The 22500-nt window shown below is 47.8% G+C and overlaps 1 protein-coding gene across 1 annotated transcript in view; it reads right to left on the bottom strand.

The window, feature by feature from the left end:
• LOC311102050 (teneurin-4-like) overlaps positions 1-22500 on the bottom strand; it is a gene marked incomplete at both ends in the record, with an annotated part of 156975 nt that overhangs the window by 42882 nt on the left and 91593 nt on the right. The window contains 1 exon segment of the mRNA XM_084143265.1: positions 4989-5224. Within this exon segment, the coding sequence (XP_083999391.1) occupies positions 4989-5224 (236 nt within the window).

Raw genomic sequence — 22500 nt, 5'->3', positions numbered from 1 at the left:
TTTTACATGCGTTTTTCTGGATTTTTTTTGTTTTTATTCTGTCTCTCATTGTTCAAATAAACCTACCATTAAAATTCTAGACTGATCATGTCTTTGTCAGTGGGCAAACGTACAAAATCAGCAGGGGATCAAATACTTTTTTTCCCTCACTGTACATTAGAACCATTCACTTCTAAATAGCCACCAGGTCCATTAAATGAACAGCCAATGACAGACAAAGTGGCACCTTCCCATTAGCAGTGTCGAGTAGCGTTGCATCCCACACACACACACACACACACACACACACACACACACACACACACACACACACACACACACACACACACACACACACACACACTAATATCATTTTGGTACATTTATTTCCATCTACTTCCTATTGGACCCCACCACCATTTCTCTCCTGTTCTATTGGTTTTCATATCAACTTTCTTTCATTGTTCAGAAGCCAAAGGCCTTGTCAATGCCAATCCTCATCATATTAGCAACCCAGCCTAGTTGTTGCACCTTTAGATTCCCCCTCGTTATAAGTGTGGGCGTGTCTCCTGAGCACACTGTGGATCATGTTGCTGTCACTGTAGAGGTCTGTGTAGAAGTCCATAGTCATCCTCCTCATCTCCACTGGATCCGACATCAGAGACACTGAAGGACGCCGTAGATGGAACATCTGCTTCTGCTGAGCCGACTTCCTCTCTGTGTTGAAGAACGCACTCGGAGCATCCATGTCCTTCAGGGTAGCCATCCGTGCTCTAAAAAGCACACCCTTTACCTGATCCCTGGCTGTGTCCGCTTAAGCCGCAACTCCTTCTCTGACCCTAAATCCTGCTGCCCAATAAGGCTATCCTCAATGCCTCTAATATCCTGCTCATGATCAGATTTCTGATCCCTATTTCTACCTGAACCACTAACACCCGCCCCTTTCTCCACCTCTGAGGTAGATATGACTTTAAGATCTAGGCCTGATGAGAACAGAACTGCTACTCCTGTAACTAAGGAAGTACTGCCCCTCCCACTCCATGCCCCCCCCCACACCACCTCATTACCACGGTGGGTCTCCTGTAAGAACACCACATTTAAAGGTTTATGCCTACTACACTCATACACTGTTGCTGTCTCTTCCCCCACTCTTAAAACCTCCATAAAAAGGAAAGCAGAGGAAACAGAGAAATCACCCTGTGATCAGACCCACCATGATCAGACCCATCATGATCAGACCCACCATGATCAGACCCATCATGATCAGACCCACCATGATCAGACCCACCATGATCAGACCCACCATGATCAGACCCATTGATCAGACCCATTGATCAGACCCACCATGATCAGACCCATCATGATCAGACCCACCATGATCAGACCCATTGATCAGACCCATTGATCAGACCCAGCATGATCAGACCCATCAAGATCAGACCCACCATGATCAGACCCATCATGATCAGACCCACCATGATCAGACCCATCATGATCAGACCCACCATGATCAGACCCATTTGGGTGGGATATCAGACAGCTAGTCATTGATGGGATATCAGACAGCTAGTCATTGATGGAATATCAGACAGTTAGTCATTGATGGGATATCAGACAGCTAGTCTTTGATGGGACATCAGACAGATAGTCATTGATGGAATATCAGACAGCTAGTCATTGATGGGATATCAGACAGCTAGTCATTGATGGGACATCAGACAGCTAGTCATTGAGTCATTATCTTCCTCTATAGGGTGGCAGGTAGCTTAGTGGTTAAGAGCGTTGTGCCAGTAACCGAAAGGTCGCTGGTTCTAATACCCGAGCCGACTAGGTGAAAAATCTGTCGATGTGCCCTTGAGCAAGGCACTTAACCCTAATTGCTCCTGTAAGTCGCTCTGGATAAGAGCGTCTGCTAAATGACTAATTATTTATTATTTTATATATTCCTCCATCCTCACTGAGCAGCTCCACGGAATCCGGAGTCGTCCCCCCTCCCCAATATCACCCTGCGTGTCTGTAATTACACTGGGCACATCACCCACAGCACCCTCTCACCACCCACAGCACCCTCTCAACACCCACAGCACCCTCTCAACACCCACAGCACCCTCTCACCACCCACAGCACCCTCTCACCACCCACAGCAACCTCTCATCACCCACAGCACCCTCTCAACACCCACAGCACCCTCTCACCACCCACAGCACCCTCTCACCACCCACAGCACCCTCTCAACACCCACAGCACCCTCTCACCACCCACAGCACCCTCTCACCACCCACAGCACCCTCTCAACACCCACAGCACCCTCTCAACACCCACAGCACCCTCTCACCACCCACAGCACCCTCTCACCACCCACAGCAACCTCTCAACACCCACAGCACCCTCTCACCACCCACAGCACCCTCTCACCACCCACAGCACCCTCTCAACACCCACAGCACCCTCTCACCACCCACAGCACCCTCTCACCACCCACAGCACCCTCACACCAACCCCAGAACCCTCACACCACCCACAGCACCCTCTCACCACCCACAGCACCCTCTCAACACCCACAGCACCCTCTCACCACCCACAGCACCCTCTCACCACCCACAGCACCCTCTCACCACCCACAGCACCCTCTCACCACCCACAGCACCCTCTCACCACCCACAGCACCCTCACACCAACCCCAGCACCCTCACACCACCCACAGCACCCTCTCACCACCCACAGCACCCTCTCAACACCCACAGCACCCTCTCAACACCCACAGCACCCTCTCACCACCCACAGCACCCTCTCACCACCCACAGCACCCTCTCACCACCCACAGCACCCTCTCAACACCCACAGCACCCTCTCACCACCCACAGCACCCTCTCAACACCCACAGCACCCTCTCACCACCCACAGCACCCTCTCACCACCCACAGCACCCTCACACCAACCCCAGCACCCTCACACCACCCACAGCACCCTCTCACCACCCACAGCACCCTCTCAACACCCACAGCACCCTCTCACCACCCACAGCACCCTCTCACCACCCACAGCACCCTCACACCAACCCCAGCACCCTCACACCACCCACAGCACCCTCTCACCACCAACAGCACCCTCTCAACACCCACAGCACCCTCTCAACACCCACAGCACCCTCTCACCACCCACAGCACCATCTCACCACCCACAGCACCCTCTCACCACCCACAGCACCCTCTCACCACCCACAGCACCCTCTAAACACCCACAGCACCCTCTCACCACCCACAGCACCCTCTCACCACCCACAGCACCCTCTCACCACCCACAGCACCCTCTCAACACCCACAGCACCCTCTCACCACCCACAGCACCCTCTCAACACCCACAGCACCCTCTCACCACCCACAGCACCCTCACACCACCCACAGCACCCTCACACCAACCACAGCACCCTCTCACCACCCACAGCACCCTCTCACCACCCACAGCACCCTCACACCAACCACAGCACCCTCTCACCACCCACAGCACCCTCTCACCAACCACAGCACCCTCACACCAACCACAGCACCCTCTCACCACCCACAGCACCCTCTCAACACCCACAGCACTCTCTCACCACCCACAGCACCCTCTCACCACCCACAGCACCCTCACACCAACCACAGCACCCTCTCACCACCCACATCACCCTCACACCAACCACAGCACCCTCTCACCACCCACAGCACCCTCTCACCACCCACAGCACCCTCTCAACACCCACAGCACCCTCACACCAACCACAGCACCCTCTCAACACCCACATCACCCTTACACCAACCACAGCACCCTCTCAACACCCACAGCACCCTCTCATCACCCACAGCACCCTCTCAACACCCACAGCACCCTCTCACCACCCACAGCACCTTCTAAACACCAACAGCACCCTCTCACCACCCACAGCACCCTCTCACCACCCACAGCACCCTCACACCAACCACAACACCCTCACACCAACCACAACACCCTCACACCAACCACAGCACACTCACACCAACCACAGCACCCTCTCACCACCCACAGCACCCTCTCAACACCCACAGCACCCTCACACCAACCACAGCACCCTCTCACCACCCACAGCACCCTCTCACCACGCACAGCACCCTCTCACCACCCACAGCACCCTCACACCAACCACAGCACCCTCACACCACCCACAGCACCCTCACACCAACCCCAGCACCCTCACACCACCAACTGAGAGAGAGGGGAGAGAAAGAGAGAAAGAGAGTGAGAGAGAGTGAGTGAGTGAGTGAGTGAGTGCGTGAGTGAGTGAGTGAGGAGGAGAGGAGAGAAAGACAGAGAGAGAAAGGGAGACAGAGAGAGAGAGAGAGAGAGAGAGAGAGAGAGACAGAGAGAGAAAGAGAGAGAGAGAGACAGAGAGAGAAAGAGAGACAGAGAGAGAGAGAGAGAGACAGAGAGAGAAAGAGAGAGAGAGAGACAGAGAGAGAAAGAGAGAGAGAGAGAGAGAGAGAGAGAGAGAGACAGAGAGAGAAAGAGAGAGAGAGAGACAGAGAGAGAAAGAGAGAGAGAGAGACAGAGAGAGAGACAGAGAGAGAGTGAGATAGACAGGGGGAGAGGGAGAGGGAGAGGTTGATACAGTCCAGAAGAGATGAGTCAAGGTCCCTCAGGTCAACTGTGAATCCATCACACCGCAGCCATGCTCCGTTGACCCCCAGAGGTCAGAGGTCAGACACATACAAGAGACCTACACACACTGCAGGCTGATGTCAATTTAGAGAGCTGAGCATTTCACTGTACTGTTCACAACTGCTATATCCTGTGCACGTGACAAATAAATGTTGATTTGCTCCGTTGACCCCTAGATACAGCCCTGGTTTACACACATGACTCCCACACCCAGGAAACCTGTGGTTTCATTTCTCATCTCAGAGATACCAATATAGGCAATGAAGACTGCAGGGAACACATGCCATATTATCCAACAAGAACCTTTAAGTATGTATCTCTAAACACATCCTTACCCTGAGTCGTCGTCCGTACACGGTGACCTGTCCTCTGGCCTGCTCCTTACGCTGCCTCCACTCTACCAGGTTGAGCCCGTTGTCGATGGCCAGGGTAACATTCCTCTTGCTGACCGTGGGGTTGACCGTCCCGGCCAGCAGGTGGGGCTCCGTGTGCAGGGACACCTCCATACCGTTGGCCAGCACCAGACGCAGAGATCCATCCAGACCTATGTAGTAACTGTTCCTCACTTGGTCTGTAGAGAAGAGAGAGGACAGAGGAGAGAGGACAGAGGAGAGAGGACAGAGGAGAGAGGACAGAGGACAGAGGACAGAGGACAGGTTTCAATTCAGTGGCTAGCTTTGCACTTGGCTAGCTAACAGTAGCTGCTAGGGGTAAGTTATAACCTACATTTGTGTTTTATTTTTACATATTGGTAGCTAGAGTCGTTCAAGGAATTCGGGACATGGGTGACTAGTTAACGTTAGTTTTGCTCTCTCTGTGTGTTCGTGCCGTGAAAGGAGGGGTTTCTTCTTTGTCTGAAAGCAATGGCTAGCTAGTATGCTAACTATTCTAGCTAACTAACTGGCTGAATAAGTTGATGACGGACTCGCTCAAGCTGTCGGGACTAACCCACAACGTTAGACACGGACACGAACGATCTGCTTGGCGTGTTGACACACTGGTGGTTTGTTGTGGCCGAGTATTGGTGCTAAACCGTGTTGTTGGAGTCCGGCATGCTAGCTGGCTGTGGCGTCTTATGACTAGGTGCCCTGGACGATTTTCACGGAAGAATACTGTATCTAGTTAGCTAGCTGAATAAACTAAGTTAGTCTATTCCTAGAAAACATTGAACCGCTGTAGTTTACAACAATTATAGTTTCTGAGGTGGAAGTTGGGAGAGTTATATTTGGGTGTTGTGGTGAGGGAGGCCCCGCTCTCGCCTTTCCCAGATGTTTAGTTCATTTCATTCCAATCTCCTTTGCATTATTGTAGCCATTTTCTGCAACCTGTCAACTATGCCTCTGTCTATCCCTGTTCTCTCCTCTCCGCACAGGCTACACAAACGCCTCACACCGCGTGGCTGCTGCCTCTCTAACCTGGTGGCCCTGTACGCACCACCCACGTGGAGTTCCAGGTCTCAGGCAGCCTCTGGAACTGCCGTTCTGCTGCCAACAAGGCAGAGTTCATCTCAGCCTATGCTACCCTCCAGTCCCTCGACTTCTTGGCGCTGACGGAAACATGGATTACCACTGAAAACACTGCTACTCCTACTGCTCTCTCCTCGTCTGACCATGTGTTCTCGCATACCCAGAGAGCATCTGGTCAGCGGGGTGGTGGCACAGGAATCCTCATCTCTCCCAAATGGACATTCTCTATTTTTCCCCTGACCCATCTGTCTATCTCCTCATTTGAATTCCATGCTGTCACAGTCACTAGCCCATTTAAGCTTAATATCCTTGTCATCTATCGCCCTCCAGGTTCCCTTGGAGAGTTCATCAATGAGCTTGACGCCTTGATAAGTTCCTTTCCTGAGGATGGCTCACCCCTCACAGTTCTGGGTGACTTCAACCTCCCTACGTCTACCTTAGACTCATTTCTCTCTGCCTCCTTCTTTCCACTCCTCTCCTCTTTTGACCTCAACCTCTGACCGTCCCCCCCTACTCACAAGGCAGGCAATACGCTTGACCTCATCTTTACTAGATGCTGTTCTTCTACTAATCTCAGTGCAACTCCCCTCCATGTCTCCGACCACTACTTTGTATCCTTTTCTCTCTCGCTCTCCTCCAACACTACTCACTCTGCCCCTACTCAGATGGTAATGCATCGTCGCAACCTTCGCTCTCTCTCTCCCGCTACTCTCTCCTCTTCCATCCTATCATCTCCTCCCTCTGCTCAATCCTTCTCCCTCCAATCTCCTGATTCTGCCTCATCAACCCTCCTCTCCTCCCTTTCTGCATCCTTTGACTCTCTCTGTCCCTTATCCTCCCGGCCGGCTCGGTCCTCCCCTCCAGCTCCGTGGCTTGATGACTCATTGCGAGCTCGCAGAACAGGGCTCCGGGCAGCCGAGCGGAAATGGAGGAAAACTAGACTCCCTGCGGACCTGGCATCTTTTCACTCCCTCCTCTCTACATTTTCTTCATCTGTTTCTGCTGCTAAGGCCACTTTCTACCACTCTAAATTCCAAGCATCTGCATCTAACCCTAGGAAGCTCTTTGCCACCTTCTCCTCCCTGCTGAATCCCCCCCCCCCTCTCTGTGGATGACTTCGTCAACCATTTTGAAAAGAAGGTTGACGACATCCGATCCTCGTTTGTTAAGTCAAATGACACTGCTGGTCCTGCTCACACTGCCCTACCCTATGCTTTGACTTCTTTCTCCCCTCTCTCTCCAGATAAAATCTTGCGACTTGTGACAGCCGGCCGCCCAACAACCTGCCCGCTTGACCCTATCCCCTCCTCTCTTCTCCAGACCATCTCCGGTGACCTTCTCCCTTACCTCACCTCGCTGATCAACTCATCCTTGACCGCTGGCTATGTCCCTTCCGTCTTCAAGAGAGCGAGAGTTGCACCCCTTCTCAAAAAACCAACACTCGATCCCTCTGATGTCAACAACTACAAACCAGTATCCCTTCTTTCTTTTCTCTCCAAATCTATTGAGTCTTTAGCCAACTCTCTTGCTATCTCTCTCAGAATGACCTTCTTGATCCAAACCAGTCAGGTTTCAAGACTGGTCATTCAACTGAGACTGCTCTTCTCTGTGTCACGGAGGCTCTCCACACTGCTAAAGCTAACTCTCTGTCCTCTGCTCTCGTCTTTCTAGACCTGTCTGCTGCCTTTGATACTGTGAACCATCAGATCCTCCTCTCCACCCTCTCTGAGCTGGGCATCTCCGGCGCGGCTCACTCTTGGATCGCGTCCTACCTGACCGGTCGCTCCTACCAAGTGGCGTGGCGAGAAGCTGTCTCCGCACCACGTGCTCTCACCACTGGTGTCCCCCAGGGCTCAGTTCTAGGCCCTCTCCTATTCTCGCTATACACCAAGTCACTTGGCTCTGTCATATCCTCACATGGCCTCTCCTATCATTGCTACGCAGACGACCAACAACTCATCTTCTCCTTTCCCCCTTCTGATAACCAGGTGGCGAATCGCATCTCTGCATGTCTGGCAGACATATCAGTACGGCTGACGGATCACCACCTCAAGCTGAACCTTGGCAAGACGGAGCTGCTTTTCCTCCCGGGGAAGGACTGCCCGTTCCATGATCTCGCCATCACGGTTGACAACTCCGTTGTGTCCTCCTCCCAGAGTGCGAAGAGCCTTGGCGTGACCCTGGACAACACCCTGTCGTTCTCTGCTAACATCAAGGCGGTGACCCGATCCTGTAGGTTCATGCTCTACAACATTCGGAGAGTACGACCCTGCCTTACACAGGAAGCGGCACAGGTCCTAATCCAGGCACTTGTCATCTCCCGTCTGGATTACTGCAACTCGCTGTTGGCTGGGCTCCCTGCCTGTGCCATTAAACCCCTACAACTCATCCAGAATGCCGCAGCCCGTCTGGTGTTCAACCTTCCCAAGTTCTCTCACGTCACCCCGCTCCTCCGCACACTACACTGGCTTCCAGTTGAAGCTCGCATCTGCTACAAGACCATGGTGCTTGCCTACGGAGCTGTGAGGGGAACGGCACCTCCGTATCTTCAGGCTCTGATCAGTCCCTACACCCAAACGAGGGCATTGGGTTCATCCACCTCTGGCCTGCTGGCTCCCCTTCCTCTGCGGAAGCATAGTTCCCGCTAAGCCCAGTCAAAACTGTTCGCTGCTCTGGCACCCCAATGGTGGAACAAGCTCCCTCACGACGCCAGGGCAGCGGAGTCACTCACCACCTTCCGGAGACATTTGAAACCCCACCTCTTTAAGGAACACCTGGAATAGGATAAAGTAATCCTTCTAACCCCCCCTTACCCCACCCAAAAAATAAATAAATGGTAAAGTGGTTATCCCACTGGCTATACGGTGAATGCACCAATTTGTAAGTCGCTCTGGATAAGAGCGTCTGCTAAATGACGTAAATGTAAATGACAGAGGAGAGGACAGAGGAGAGAGGACAGAGGACAGACGAGAGAGGACAGAGGAGAGGACAGAGGAGAGAGGACAGATGAGAGGACAGAGGAGAGAGGACAGAGCTGGATGTGGAGACCAAAATCAACTGGTTTTGTCTAAATAATTCAGAAAGGGGTTCTTACTCCATCTAGACAATATTCACACCTCTGTAGGTCACTCAGGCTAGGAGGAGACGTTAGTGAAGAATATACACTACCAGTCGAAAGTGTGGACACACCTACTCATTCAAGGGTTTTTCTTTATTTTTTAAAACTATTTTCTACATTGTAGAATAATAGTGAAGACATCAAAACTATGAAATAACACATATGGAATCATGTAGTAAACAAAAAAGTGTTAAATAAATCAAAATATATTTTATATTTAAAGATTCTCAAAGGAGCCACCCTTTGCCTTGATGACAGCTTTGCACACTCTTGGCATTCTCTCAACCAGCTTCACCTGGAATAATTTTCCAACAGTCTTGAAAGAGTTCCCACATATGCTGATCACTTGTTGGCTGCTTTTCCTTCACTCTGCCGTCCGACTCATACCAAACCATCTCAATTTGGTTGAGGTCGGGTGATTGTGGAGGCCAGGTCATCTGATGCAGCACTCCATCACTCTCCTTTTTGGTCAAATAGCCCTTACACTGCCTGGAGGTGTGTTGAGTCATTGTCCCGTTGAAAAACAAATGATAGTCCCACTAAGCGCAAACCAGATGGGATGGCATATCGCTGCAGAATGCTGTGTGCCTTGAATTCTAAATAAATCACAGACAGTGTCACCAGCAAAGCACCCCCACACCATCACACCTCCTCCTCCATGCTTCACGGTGGGAACCACACATGCGGAGATCATCTGTTCACCTACTATGCGTCTCACAAAGACACAGCGGTTGGAACCAAAAATCTTAAATTTGACCAAAGGACAGATTTCCACCGGTCTAATGTCCATTGCTCGTGTTTCTTGGCCCAAGCAAGTCTCTTCTTCTTATTGGTGTCCTTTAGTATTGGTTTCTCTGCAGCAATTCAACCATGAAGGCCTGATTCACACAGTCTCCTCTGAACAGTTGATGTTGAGATGTGTCTGTTACTTGAACTCTGTGAAGCATTTATTTGGGCTGCATTCTGAGGTGCAGTTAACTCTAATGAACTCTGCAGCAGAGGTAACTCTGGGTCTTCCATTCCTGTGGCGGTCCTCATGAGAGCCAGTTTCATCATAGCGCTTGATGGTTTTTGCGACTGCACTTGAAGAAACTTTAAAAGTTCTTGAAATGTTCTGTATTGACTGACCTTCATGTCTTGAAGTAATGATGGACTGTCGTTTCTCTTTGCTTATTTGAGCTGTTCTTGCCATAATATGGACTTGGTCTTTTACCAAATAGGGCTATCTTCTGTATTGCACCCTTATTCCCTGTTTAGTGCACAAACTTTGACCAGAGCCCTATGGGACTATATAGGGCATAAGGAGCTGTTTAGGACACAGACTATAAGAGAAGCTCTGAGGAAGTATTACTCTCTGGTCTTGTCTGGTCTGGTCTCACTCTCACACACCCCTCTGCTAGCTAGGCTGCAGGAAGTTAAGGTACTGCGGAATAAGTGCTTCACGGCATCACTCTAATGCATGCTGAAATATTCCCGTTGGAGGAATCAGGAATCCGCCCGTAAGAAGGAATGTTGAACACTGGCTTTGGTAATCCAATCAAAAACACAGCTAAACAGCTGAGTTCTGAGCTCTCCCTCCCACGCCAGCCAGCCAGCCAGCCAGCCAGCCAGCCAGCCAGCCAGCCAGCCAGCCAGGGAGATTTAATCTAACATAATACAAGACAAAACATTTCCTCCTTTTTACTCACACTCATCTTGTTAGCTGTCTACTCTGTTCTAGGGAGGCTGGGTGAAACCAGTTGAGGGCTCAGAATAACACATGTGATCACACACATCTCCATAAGCACAACACATGCAATAAATAGATGACTGAAAATGCAACAAAGTCAGCACTGTGTGTGTGTGTGTGATTACCCTGTTTTAAATTTCAAAGCGGACAATAGTGACTTCATTAAGACTACAGCGGCTGGCTCTGTGCCTCTCCTCCTGTCTCCTCTCTCAGAAGATGTCCAGCACAAGGTCATCTCAACAAAGCGGTCGCTGACCAGTCCACAACAGATAGTAAAGATGTGAGGAGAGGTCAACAACAGATAGTAGAGATGTGCAGAGAGGAGAGGTCAACAACAGATAGTAGAGATGTGAGGAGAGGTCAACAACAGATAGTAGAGATGTGAGGAGAGGAGAGGTCAACAAAAGATAGTAGAGATGTGAGGAGAGGAGAGGTCAACAACAGATAGTAGAGATATGAGGAGAGGTCAACAACAGATAGTAGAGATGTGAGGAGAGGTCAACAACAGATAGTAGAGATGTGAGGAGAGGTCAACAACATATAGTAGAGATGTGAGGAGAGGTCAACAACAGATAGTAGAGATGTGAGGAGAGGTCAACAACAGATAGTAGAGATGTGAGGAGAGGTCAACAACAGATAGTAGAGATGTGAGGAGAGGAGAGGTCAACAACAGATAGTAGAGATGTGAGGAGAGGTCAACAACAGATAGAAGAGATGTGAGGAGAGGAGAGGAGAGGTCAACAACAGAGAGTAGAGATGTGAGGAGAGGAGAGGTCAACAACAGATAGTAGAGATGTGAGGAGAGGAGAGGTCAACAACAGAGAGTAGAGATGTGAGGAGGGGAGAGGTCAACAAAAGATAGTAGAGATGTGAGGAGAGGTCAACAACAGATAGTAGAGATGTGAGGAGAGGAGAGGTCAACAACAGAGAGTAGAGATGTGAGGAGAGGAGAGGTCAACAACAGAGAGTAGAGATGTGAGGAGAGGAGAGGTCAACAACAGATAGTAGAGATGTGAGGAGAGGTCAACAACAGATAGTAGAGATGTGAGGAGAGGAGAGGTCAACAACAGATAGTAGAGATGTGAGGAGAGGAGAGGTCAACAACAGATAGTAGAGATGTGAGGAGAGGAGAGGTCAACAACAGATAGTAGAGATGTGAGGAGAGGAGAGGTCAACAACATATAGTAGAGATGTGAGGAGAGGAGAGGTCAACAACAGAGAGTAGAGATGTGAGGAGAGAGGTCAACAACATATAGTAGAGATGTGAGGAGAGGAGAGGTCAACAACAGATAGTAGAGATGTGAGGAGAGGTCAACAACAAATAGTAGAGATGTGAGGAGAGAAGAGGTCAACAACAGATAATAGAGATGTGAGGAGAGGTCAACAACAGATAGTAGAGATGTGAGGAGAGGTCAACAACAGATAGTAGAGATGTGAGGAGAGGTCAACAACAGATAGTAGAGATGTGAGGAGAGGAGAGGTCAACAACAGATAGTAGAGATGTGAGGAGAGGAGAGGTCAACAACAGATAGTAGAGATGTGAGGAGAGGTCAACAACAGATAGTAGAGATGTGAGGAGAGGTCAACAACATATAGAAGATATGTGAGGAGAGGTCAACAAATAATAATAATAATAATATGCCATTTAGCAGACGCTTTTATCCAAAGCGACTTACAGTCATGCGTGCATACATTTTTGTGTATGGGTGGTCCCACAGATAGTAGAGATGTGAGGAGAGGTCAACAACATATAGTAGAGATGTGAGGAGAGGAGAGGTCAACAACAGATAGTAGAGATGTGAGGAGAGGTCAACAACATATAGTAGAGATGTGAGGAGAGGTCAACAACATATAGTAGAGATGTGAGGAGAGGTCAACAACAGATAGTAGAGATGTGAGGAGAGGAGAGGTCAACAACAGATAGTAGAGATGTGAGGAGAGGAGAGGTCAACAACAGATAGTAAAGATGTGATGAGAGGAGAGGTCAACAACAGATAGTAGAGATGTGAGGAGAGGTCAACAACATATAGTAGAGATGTGAGGAGAGGTCAACAACAGATAGTAGAGATGTGAGGAGAGGTCAACAACAGATAGTAGAGATGTGAGGAGAGGAGAGGTCAACAACAGATAGTAGAGATGTGAGGAGAGGTCAACAACAGATAGTAGAGATGTGAGGAGAGGTCAACAACAGATAGTAGAGATGTGAGGAGAGGTCAACAACAGATAGTAGAGATGTGAGGAGAGGAGAGGTCAACAACAGATAGTAGAGATGTGAGGAGAGGTCAACAACAGATAGTAGAGATGTGAGGAGAGGTCAACAACAGATAGTAGAGATGTGAGGAGAGGTCAACAACAGATAGTAGAGATGTGAGGAGAGGAGAGGTCAACAACAGATAGTAGAGATGTGAGGAGAGGAGAGATCAACAACAGATAGTAGAGATGTGAGGAGAGGTCAACAACAGATAGTAGAGATGTAAGGAGAGGAGAGGTCAACAACAGATAGTAGAGATGTGAGGAGAGGAGAGGTCAACAACAGATAGTAGAGATATGAGGAGAGGTCAACAACAGATAGTAGAGATGTGAGGAGAGGTCAACAACAGATAGTAGAGATGTGAGGAGAGGAGAGGACAACAACAGATAGTAGAGATGTGAGGAGAGGAGAGGTCAACAAAAGATAGTAGAGATGTGAGGAGAGGAGAGATCAACAACAGATAGTAGAGATGTGAGGAGAGGTCAACAACAGATAGTAGAGATGTAAGGAGAGGAGAGGTCAACAACAGATAGTAGAGATGTGAGGAGAGGAGAGGTCAACAACAGATAGTAGAGATATGAGGAGAGGTCAACAACAGATAGTAGAGATGTGAGGAGAGGTCAACAACAGATAGTAGAGATGTGAGGAGAGGAGAGGACAACAACAGATAGTAGAGATGTGAGGAGAGGAGAGGTCAACAAAAGATAGTAGAGATGTGAGGAGAGGAGAGGTCAACAACAGATAGTAGAGATGTGAGGAGAGGTCAACAACAGATAGTAGAGATGTGAGGAGAGGTCAACAACAGATAGTAGAGATGTGAGGAGAGGTCAACAACAGATAGTAGAGATGTGAGGGGAGGAGAGGTCAACAACAGATAGTAGAGATGTGAGGAGAGGTCAACAACATATAGTAGAGATGTGAGGAGAGGTCAACAACAGATAGTAGAGATGTGAGGAGAGGAGAGGTCAACAACAGATAGTAGAGATGTGAGGAGAGGTCAACAACAGATAGTAGAGATGTGAGGAGAGGTCAACAACATATAGTAGAGATGTGAGGAGAGGTCAACAACAGATAGTAGAGATGTGAGGAGAGGAGAGGTCAACAACAGATAGTAGAGATGTGAGGAGAGGTCAACAACAGATAGTAGAGATGTGAGGAGAGGTCAACAACAGATAGTAGAGATGTGAGGAGAGGTCAACAACAGATAGTAGAGATGTGAGGAGAAGAGAGGTCAACAACAGATAGTAGAGATGTGAGGAGAGGAGAGATCAACAACAGATAGTAGAGATTGAGGAGAGGTCAACAACAGATAGTAGAGATGTGAGGAGAGGAGAGGTCAACAACAGATAGTAGAGATGTGAGGAGAGGTCAACAACAGATAGTAGAGATATGAGGAGAGGTCAACAACAGATAGTAGAGATGTGAGGAGAGGTCAACAACAGATAGTAGAGATGTGAGGAGAGGAGAGGACAACAACAGATAGTAGAGATGTGAGGAGAGGAGAGGTCAACAAAAGATAGTAGAGATGTGAGGAGAGGAGAGGTCAACAACAGATAGTAGAGATGTGAGGAGAGGTCAACAACAGATAGTAGAGATGTGAGGAGAGGTCAACAACAGATAGTAGAGATGTGAGGAGAGGTCAACAACAGATAGTAGAGATGTGAGGAGAGGAGAGGACAACAACAGATAGTAGAGATGTGAGGAGAGGTCAACAACATATAGTAGAGATGTGAGGAGAGGTCAACAACAGATAGTAGAGATGTGAGGAGAGGAGAGGTCAACAACAGATAGTAGAGATGTGAGGAGAGGAGAGGTCAACAACAGATAGTAGAGATGTGAGGAGAGGAGAAGTCAACAACAGATAGTAGCGATGTGAGGAGAGGAGAGGTCAACAACAGATAGTAGAGATGTGAGGAGAGGTCAACAACAGATAGTAGAGATGTGAGGAGAGGAGAGGTCAACAACAGATAGTAGGGATGTGAGGAGAGGTCAACAACAGATATTAGGGATGTGAGGAGAGTTCAACAACAGATAGTAGAGATGTGAGGAGAGGTCAACAACATATAGTAGAGATGTGAGGAGAGGAGAGATCAACAACAGATAGTAGAGATTGAGGAGAGGTCAACAACAGATAGTAGAGATGTGAGGAGAGGAGAGGTCAACAACAGATAGTAGAGATGTGAGGAGAGGTCAACAACAGATAGTAGAGATATGAGGAGAGGTCAACAACAGATAGTAGAGATGTGAGGAGAGGTCAACAACAGATAGTAGAGATGTGAGGAGAGGAGAGGACAACAACAGATAGTAGAGATGTGAGGAGAGGAGAGGTCAACAAAAGATAGTAGAGATGTGAGGAGAGGAGAGGTCAACAACAGATAGTAGAGATGTGAGGAGAGGTCAACAACAGATAGTAGAGATGTGAGGAGAGGTCAACAACAGATAGTAGAGATGTGAGGAGAGGTCAACAACAGATAGTAGAGATGTGAGGAGAGGAGAGGTCAACAACAGATAGTAGAGATGTGAGGAGAGGTCAACAACATATAGTAGAGATGTGAGGAGAGGTCAACAACAGATAGTAGAGATGTGAGGAGAGGAGAGGTCAACAACAGATAGTAGAGATGTGAGGAGAGGAGAGGTCAACAACAGATAGTAGAGATGTGAGGAGAGGAGAGGTCAACAACAGATAGTAGCGATGTGAGGAGAGGAGAGGTCAACAACAGATAGTAGAGATGTGAGGAGAGGTCAACAACAGATAGTAGAGATGTGAGGAGAGGAGAGGTCAACAACAGATAGTAGGGATGTGAGGAGAGGTCAACAACAGATATTAGGGATGTGAGGAGAGTTCAACAACAGATAGTAGAGATGTGAGGAGAGGTCAACAACATATAGTAGAGATGTGAGGAGAGATCAACAACAGATAGTAGAGATGTGAGGAGAGGAGAGGTCAACAACAGATAGTAGAGATGAGAGGAGAGGAGAGGTCAACAACAGATAGTAGAGATGTGAGGAGAGGTCAACAACAGATAGTAGAGATGTGAGGAGAGGTCAACAACAGATAGTAGAGATGTGAGGAGAGGTCAAACAGATAGTAGAGATGTGAGGAGAGGAGAGGTCAACAACAGATAGTAGAGATGTGAGGAGAGGAGAGGTCAACAACAGATAGTAGAGATGTGAGGAGAGGAGAGGAGAGGTCAACAACAGATAGTAGAGATGTGAGGAGAGGTCAACAACATATAGTAGAGATGTGAGGAGAGGTCAACAACAGATAGTAGAGATGTGAGGAGAGGTCAACAACAGATAATAGATATGTGAGGAGAGGAGAGGTCAACAACAGATAGTAGAGATGTGAGGAGAGGTCAACAACATATAGTAGAGATGTGAGGAGAGGAGAGGTCAACAACAGATAGTAGAGATGTGAGGAGAGGAGAGGTCAACAACAGATAGTAGAGATGTGAGGAGAGGTCAACAACAGATAGCAGAGATGTGAGGAGAGGTCAACAACATTTGGTAGAGATGTGAGGAGAGGTCAACAACAGATAGTAGAGATGTGAGGAGAGGTCAACAACAGATAGTAGAGATGTGAGGAGAGGAGAGGTCAACAACAGATAGTAGAGATGTGAGGAGAGGTCAACAACAGATAGTAGAGATGTGAGGAGAGGTCAACAACAGATAGTAGAGATGTGAGGAGAGGAGAGGTCAACAACAGATAGTAGAGATGTGAGGAGAGGAGAGGTCAACAACAGATAGTAGAGATGTGAGGAGAGGAGAGGTCAACAACAGATAGTAGAGATATGAGGAGAGGAGAGGTCAACAACAGATAGTAGAGATGTGAGGAGAGGTCAACAACAGATAGTAGAGATGTGCAGAGAGGAGAGGTCAACAACAGATAGTAGAGATGTGAGGAGAGGAGAGGTCAACAACAGATAGTAGAGATGTGAGGAGAGGAGAGGTCAACAACAGATAGTAGAGATGTGAGGAGAGGTCAACAACAGATAGTAGAGATGTGAGGAGAGGAGAGGTCAACAACAGATAGTAGAGATGTGAGGAGAGGAGAGGTCAAAAACAGATAGTAGAGATGTGAGGAGAGGAGAGGTCAACAACAGATAGTAGAGATGTGAGGAGAGGTCAACAACAGATAGTAGAGATGTGAGGCGAGGAGAGGTTAACAACAGATAGTAGAGATGTGAGGAGAGGAGAGGTCAACAACAGATAGTAGAGATGTGAGGAGAGGTCAACAACAGATAGTAGAGATGTGAGGAGAGGTCAACAACATTTGGTAGAGATGTGAGGAGAGGTCAACAACAGATAGTAGAGATGTGAGGAGAGGTCAACAACAGATAGTAGAGATGTGAGGAGAGGAGAGGTCAACAACAGATAGTAGAGATGTGAGGAGAGGTCAACAACAGATAGTAGAGATGTGAGGAGAGGTCAACAACAGATAGTAGAGATGTGAGGAGAGGAGAGGTCAACAACAGATAGTAGAGATGTGAGGAGAGGAGAGGTCAACAACAGATAGTAGAGATGTGAGGAGAGGAGAGGTCAACAACAGATAGTAGAGATATGAGGAGAGGAGAGGTCAACAACAGATAGTAGAGATGTGAGGAGAGGTCAACAACAGATAGTAGAGATGTGCAGAGAGGAGAGGTCAACAACAGATAGTAGAGATGTGAGGAGAGGAGAGGTCAACAACAGATAGTAGAGATGTGAGGAGAGGAGAGGTCAACAACAGATAGTAGAGATGTGAGGAGAGGAGAGGTCAACAACAGATAGTAGAGATATGAGGAGAGGTCAACAACAGATAGTAGAGATGTGCAGAGAGGAGAGGTCAACAACAGATAGTAGAGATGTGAGGAGAGGAGAGGTCAACAACAGATAGTAGAGATGTGAGGAGAGGAGAGGTCAACAACAGATAGTAGAGATGTGAGGAGAGGTCAACAACAGATAGTAGAGATGTGAGGAGAGGAGAGGTCAACAACAGATAGTAGAGATGTGAGGAGAGGAGAGGTCAAAAACAGATAGTAGAGATGTGAGGAGAGGAGAGGTCAACAACAGATAGTAGAGATGTGAGGAGAGGTCAACAACAGATAGTAGAGATGTGAGGAGAGGAGAGGTTAACAACAGATAGTAGAGATGTGAGGAGAGGAGAGGTCAACAACAGATAGTAGAGATGTGAGGAGAGGTCAACAACAGATAGTAGAGATGTGAGGAGAGGTCAACAACATTTGGTAGAGATGTGAGGAGAGGTCAACAACAGATAGTAGAGATGTGAGGAGAGGTCAACAACAGATAGTAGAGATGTGAGGAGAGGAGAGGTCAACAACAGATAGTAGAGATGTGAGGAGAGGTCAACAACAGATAGTAGAGATGTGAGGAGAGGTCAACAACAGATAGTAGAGATGTGAGGAGAGGAGAGGTCAACAACAGATAGTAGAGATGTGAGGAGAGGAGAGGTCAACAACAGATAGTAGAGATGTGAGGAGAGGAGAGGTCAACAACAGATAGTAGAGATATGAGGAGAGGAGAGGTCAACAACAGATAGTAGAGATGTGAGGAGAGGTCAACAACAGATAGTAGAGATGTGCAGAGAGGAGAGGTCAACAACAGATAGTAGAGATGTGAGGAGAGGAGAGGTCAACAACAGATAGTAGAGATGTGAGGAGAGGAGAGGTCAACAACAGATAGTAGAGATGTGAGGAGAGGAGAGGTCAACAACAGATAGTAGAGATATGAGGAGAGGTCAACAACAGATAGTAGAGATGTGAGGAGAGGTCAACAACAGATAGTAGAGATGTGAGGAGAGGAGAGGACAACAACAGATAGTAGAGATGTGAGGAGAGGAGAGGTCAACAAAAGATAGTAGAGATGTGAGGAGAGGAGAGGTCAACAACAGATAGTAGAGATGTGAGGAGAGGTCAACAACAGATAGTAGAGATGTGAGGAGAGGTCAACAACAGATAGTAGAGATGTGAGGAGAGGTCAACAACAGATAGTAGAGATGTGAGGAGAGGAGAGGTCAACAACAGATAGTAGAGATGTGAGGAGAGGTCAACAACATATAGTAGAGATGTGAGGAGAGGTCAACAACAGATAGTAGAGATGTGAGGAGAGGTCAACAACAGATAGTAGAGATGTGAGGAGAGGAGAGGTCAACAACAGATAGTAGAGATGTGAGGAGAGGTCAACAACAGATAGTAGAGATGTGAGGAGAGGTCAACAACAGATAGTAGAGATGTGAGGAGAGGAGAGGTCAACAACAGATAGTAGAGATGTGAGGAGAGGAGAGGTCAACAACAGATAGTAGAGATGTGAGGAGAGGAGAGGTCAACAACAGATAGTAGAGATATGAGGAGAGGAGAGGTCAACAACAGATAGTAGAGATGTGAGGAGAGGTCAACAACAGATAGTAGAGATGTGCAGAGAGGAGAGGTCAACAACAGATAGTAGAGATGTGAGGAGAGGAGAGGTCAACAACAGATAGTAGAGATGTGAGGAGAGGAGAGGTCAACAACAGATAGTAGAGATGTGAGGAGAGGAGAGGTCAACAACAGATAGTAGAGATATGAGGAGAGGTCAACAACAGATAGTAGAGATGTGCAGAGAGGAGAGGTCAACAACAGATAGTAGAGATGTGAGGAGAGGAGAGGTCAACAACAGATAGTAGAGATGTGAGGAGAGGAGAGGTCAACAACAGATAGTAGAGATGTGAGGAGAGGTCAACAACAGATAGTAGAGATGTGAGGAGAGGAGAGGTCAACAACAGATAGTAGAGATGTGAGGAGAGGAGAGGTCAAAAACAGATAGTAGAGATGTGAGGAGAGGAGAGGTCAACAACAGATAGTAGAGATGTGAGGAGAGGTCAACAACAGATAGTAGAGATGTGAGGAGAGGAGAGGTTAACAACAGATAGTAGAGATGTGAGGAGAGGAGTGGTCAACAACAGATAGTAGAGATGTGAGGAGAGGTCAACAACAGATAGTAGAGATGTGAGGAGAGGTCAACAACATTTGGTAGAGATGTGAGGAGAGGTCAACAACAGATAGTAGAGATGTGAGGAGAGGTCAACAACAGATAGTAGAGATGTGAGGAGAGGAGAGGTCAACAACAGATAGTAGAGATGTGAGGAGAGGTCAACAACAGATAGTAGAGATGTGAGGAGAGGTCAACAACAGATAGTAGAGATGTGAGGAGAGGAGAGGTCAACAACAGATAGTAGAGATGTGAGGAGAGGAGAGGTCAACAACAGATAGTAGAGATGTGAGGAGAGGAGAGGTCAACAACAGATAGTAGAGATATGAGGAGAGGAGAGGTCAACAACAGATAGTAGAGATGTGAGGAGAGGTCAACAACAGATAGTAGAGATGTGCAGAGAGGAGAGGTCAACAACAGATAGTAGAGATGTGAGGAGAGGAGAGGTCAACAACAGATAGTAGAGATGTGAGGAGAGGAGAGGTCAACAACAGATAGTAGAGATGTGAGGAGAGGAGAGGTCAACAACAGATAGTAGAGATATGAGGAGAGGTCAACAACAGATAGTAGAGATGTGAGGAGAGGTCAACAACAGATAGTAGAGATGTGAGGAGAGGAGAGGACAACAACAGATAGTAGAGATGTGAGGAGAGGAGAGGTCAACAAAAGATAGTAGAGATGTGAGGAGAGGAGAGGTCAACAACAGATAGTAGAGATGTGAGGAGAGGTCAACAACAGATAGTAGAGATGTGAGGAGAGGTCAACAACAGATAGTAGAGATGTGAGGAGAGGTCAACAACAGATAGTAGAGATGTGAGGAGAGGAGAGGTCAACAACAGATAGTAGAGATGTGAGGAGAGGTCAACAACATATAGTAGAGATGTGAGGAGAGGTCAACAACAGATAGTAGAGATGTGAGGAGAGGAGAGGTCAACAACAGATAGTAGAGATGTGAGGAGAGGTCAACAACAGATAGTAGAGATGTGAGGAGAGGTCAACAACATATAGTAGAGATGTGAGGAGAGGTCAACAACAGATAGTAGAGATGTGAGGAGAGGAGAGGTCAACAACAGATAGTAGAGATGTGAGGAGAGGTCAACAACAGATAGTAGAGATGTGAGGAGAGGTCAACAACAGATAGTAGAGATGTGAGGAGAGGTCAACAACAGATAGTAGAGATGTGAGGAGAGGAGAGGTCAACAACAGATAGTAGAGATGTGAGGAGAGGAGAGATCAACAACAGATAGTAGAGATGTGAGGAGAGGTCAACAACAGATAGTAGAGATGTGAGGAGAGGAGAGGTCAACAACAGATAGTAGAGATGTGAGGAGAGGTCAACAACAGATAGTAGAGATATGAGGAGAGGTCAACAACAGATAGTAGAGATGTGAGGAGAGGTCAACAACAGATAGTAGAGATGTGAGGAGAGGAGAGGACAACAACAGATAGTAGAGATGTGAGGAGAGGAGAGGTCAACAAAAGATAGTAGAGATGTGAGGAGAGGAGAGGTCAACAACAGATAGTAGAGATGTGAGGAGAGGTCAACAACAGATAGTAGAGATGTGAGGAGAGGTCAACAACAGATAGTAGAGATGTGAGGAGAGGAGAGGTCAACAACAGATAGTAGAGATGTGAGGAGAGGAGAGATCAACAACAGATAGTAGAGATGTGAGGAGAGGTCAACAACAGATAGTAGAGATGTGAGGAGAGGAGAGGTCAACAACAGATAGTAGAGATGTGAGGAGAGGTCAACAACAGATAGTAGAGATATGAGGAGAGGTCAACAACAGATAGTAGAGATGTGAGGAGAGGTCAACAACAGATAGTAGAGATGTGAGGAGAGGAGAGGTCAACAAAAGATAGTAGAGATGTGAGGAGAGGAGAGGTCAACAACAGATAGTAGAGATGTGAGGAGAGGTCAACAACAGATAGTAGAGATGTGAGGAGAGGTCAACAACAGATAGTAGAGATGTGAGGAGAGGTCAACAACAGATAGTAGAGATGTGAGGAGAGGAGAGGTCAACAACAGATAGTAGAGATGTGAGGAGAGGTCAACAACATATAGTAGAGATGTGAGGAGAGGTCAACAACAGATAGTAGAGATGTGAGGAGAGGAGAGGTCAACAACAGATAGTAGAGATGTGAGGAGAGGAGAGGTCAACAACAGATAGTAGAGATGTGAGGAGAGGAGAGGTCAACAACAGATAGTAGCGATGTGAGGAGAGGAGAGGTCAACAACAGATAGTAGAGATGTGAGGAGAGGTCAACAACAGATAGTAGAGATGTGAGGAGAGGAGAGGTCAACAACAGATAGTAG

This window comes from Coregonus lavaretus, assembly GCF_964263955.1.
Source record: "Coregonus lavaretus genome assembly, chromosome: 26".
NCBI lineage: Eukaryota > Metazoa > Chordata > Actinopteri > Salmoniformes > Salmonidae > Coregonus > Coregonus lavaretus.
Note: the sequence above shows the minus strand (reverse complement) of the source record. Positions and strands in the feature narration are given on the sequence as shown.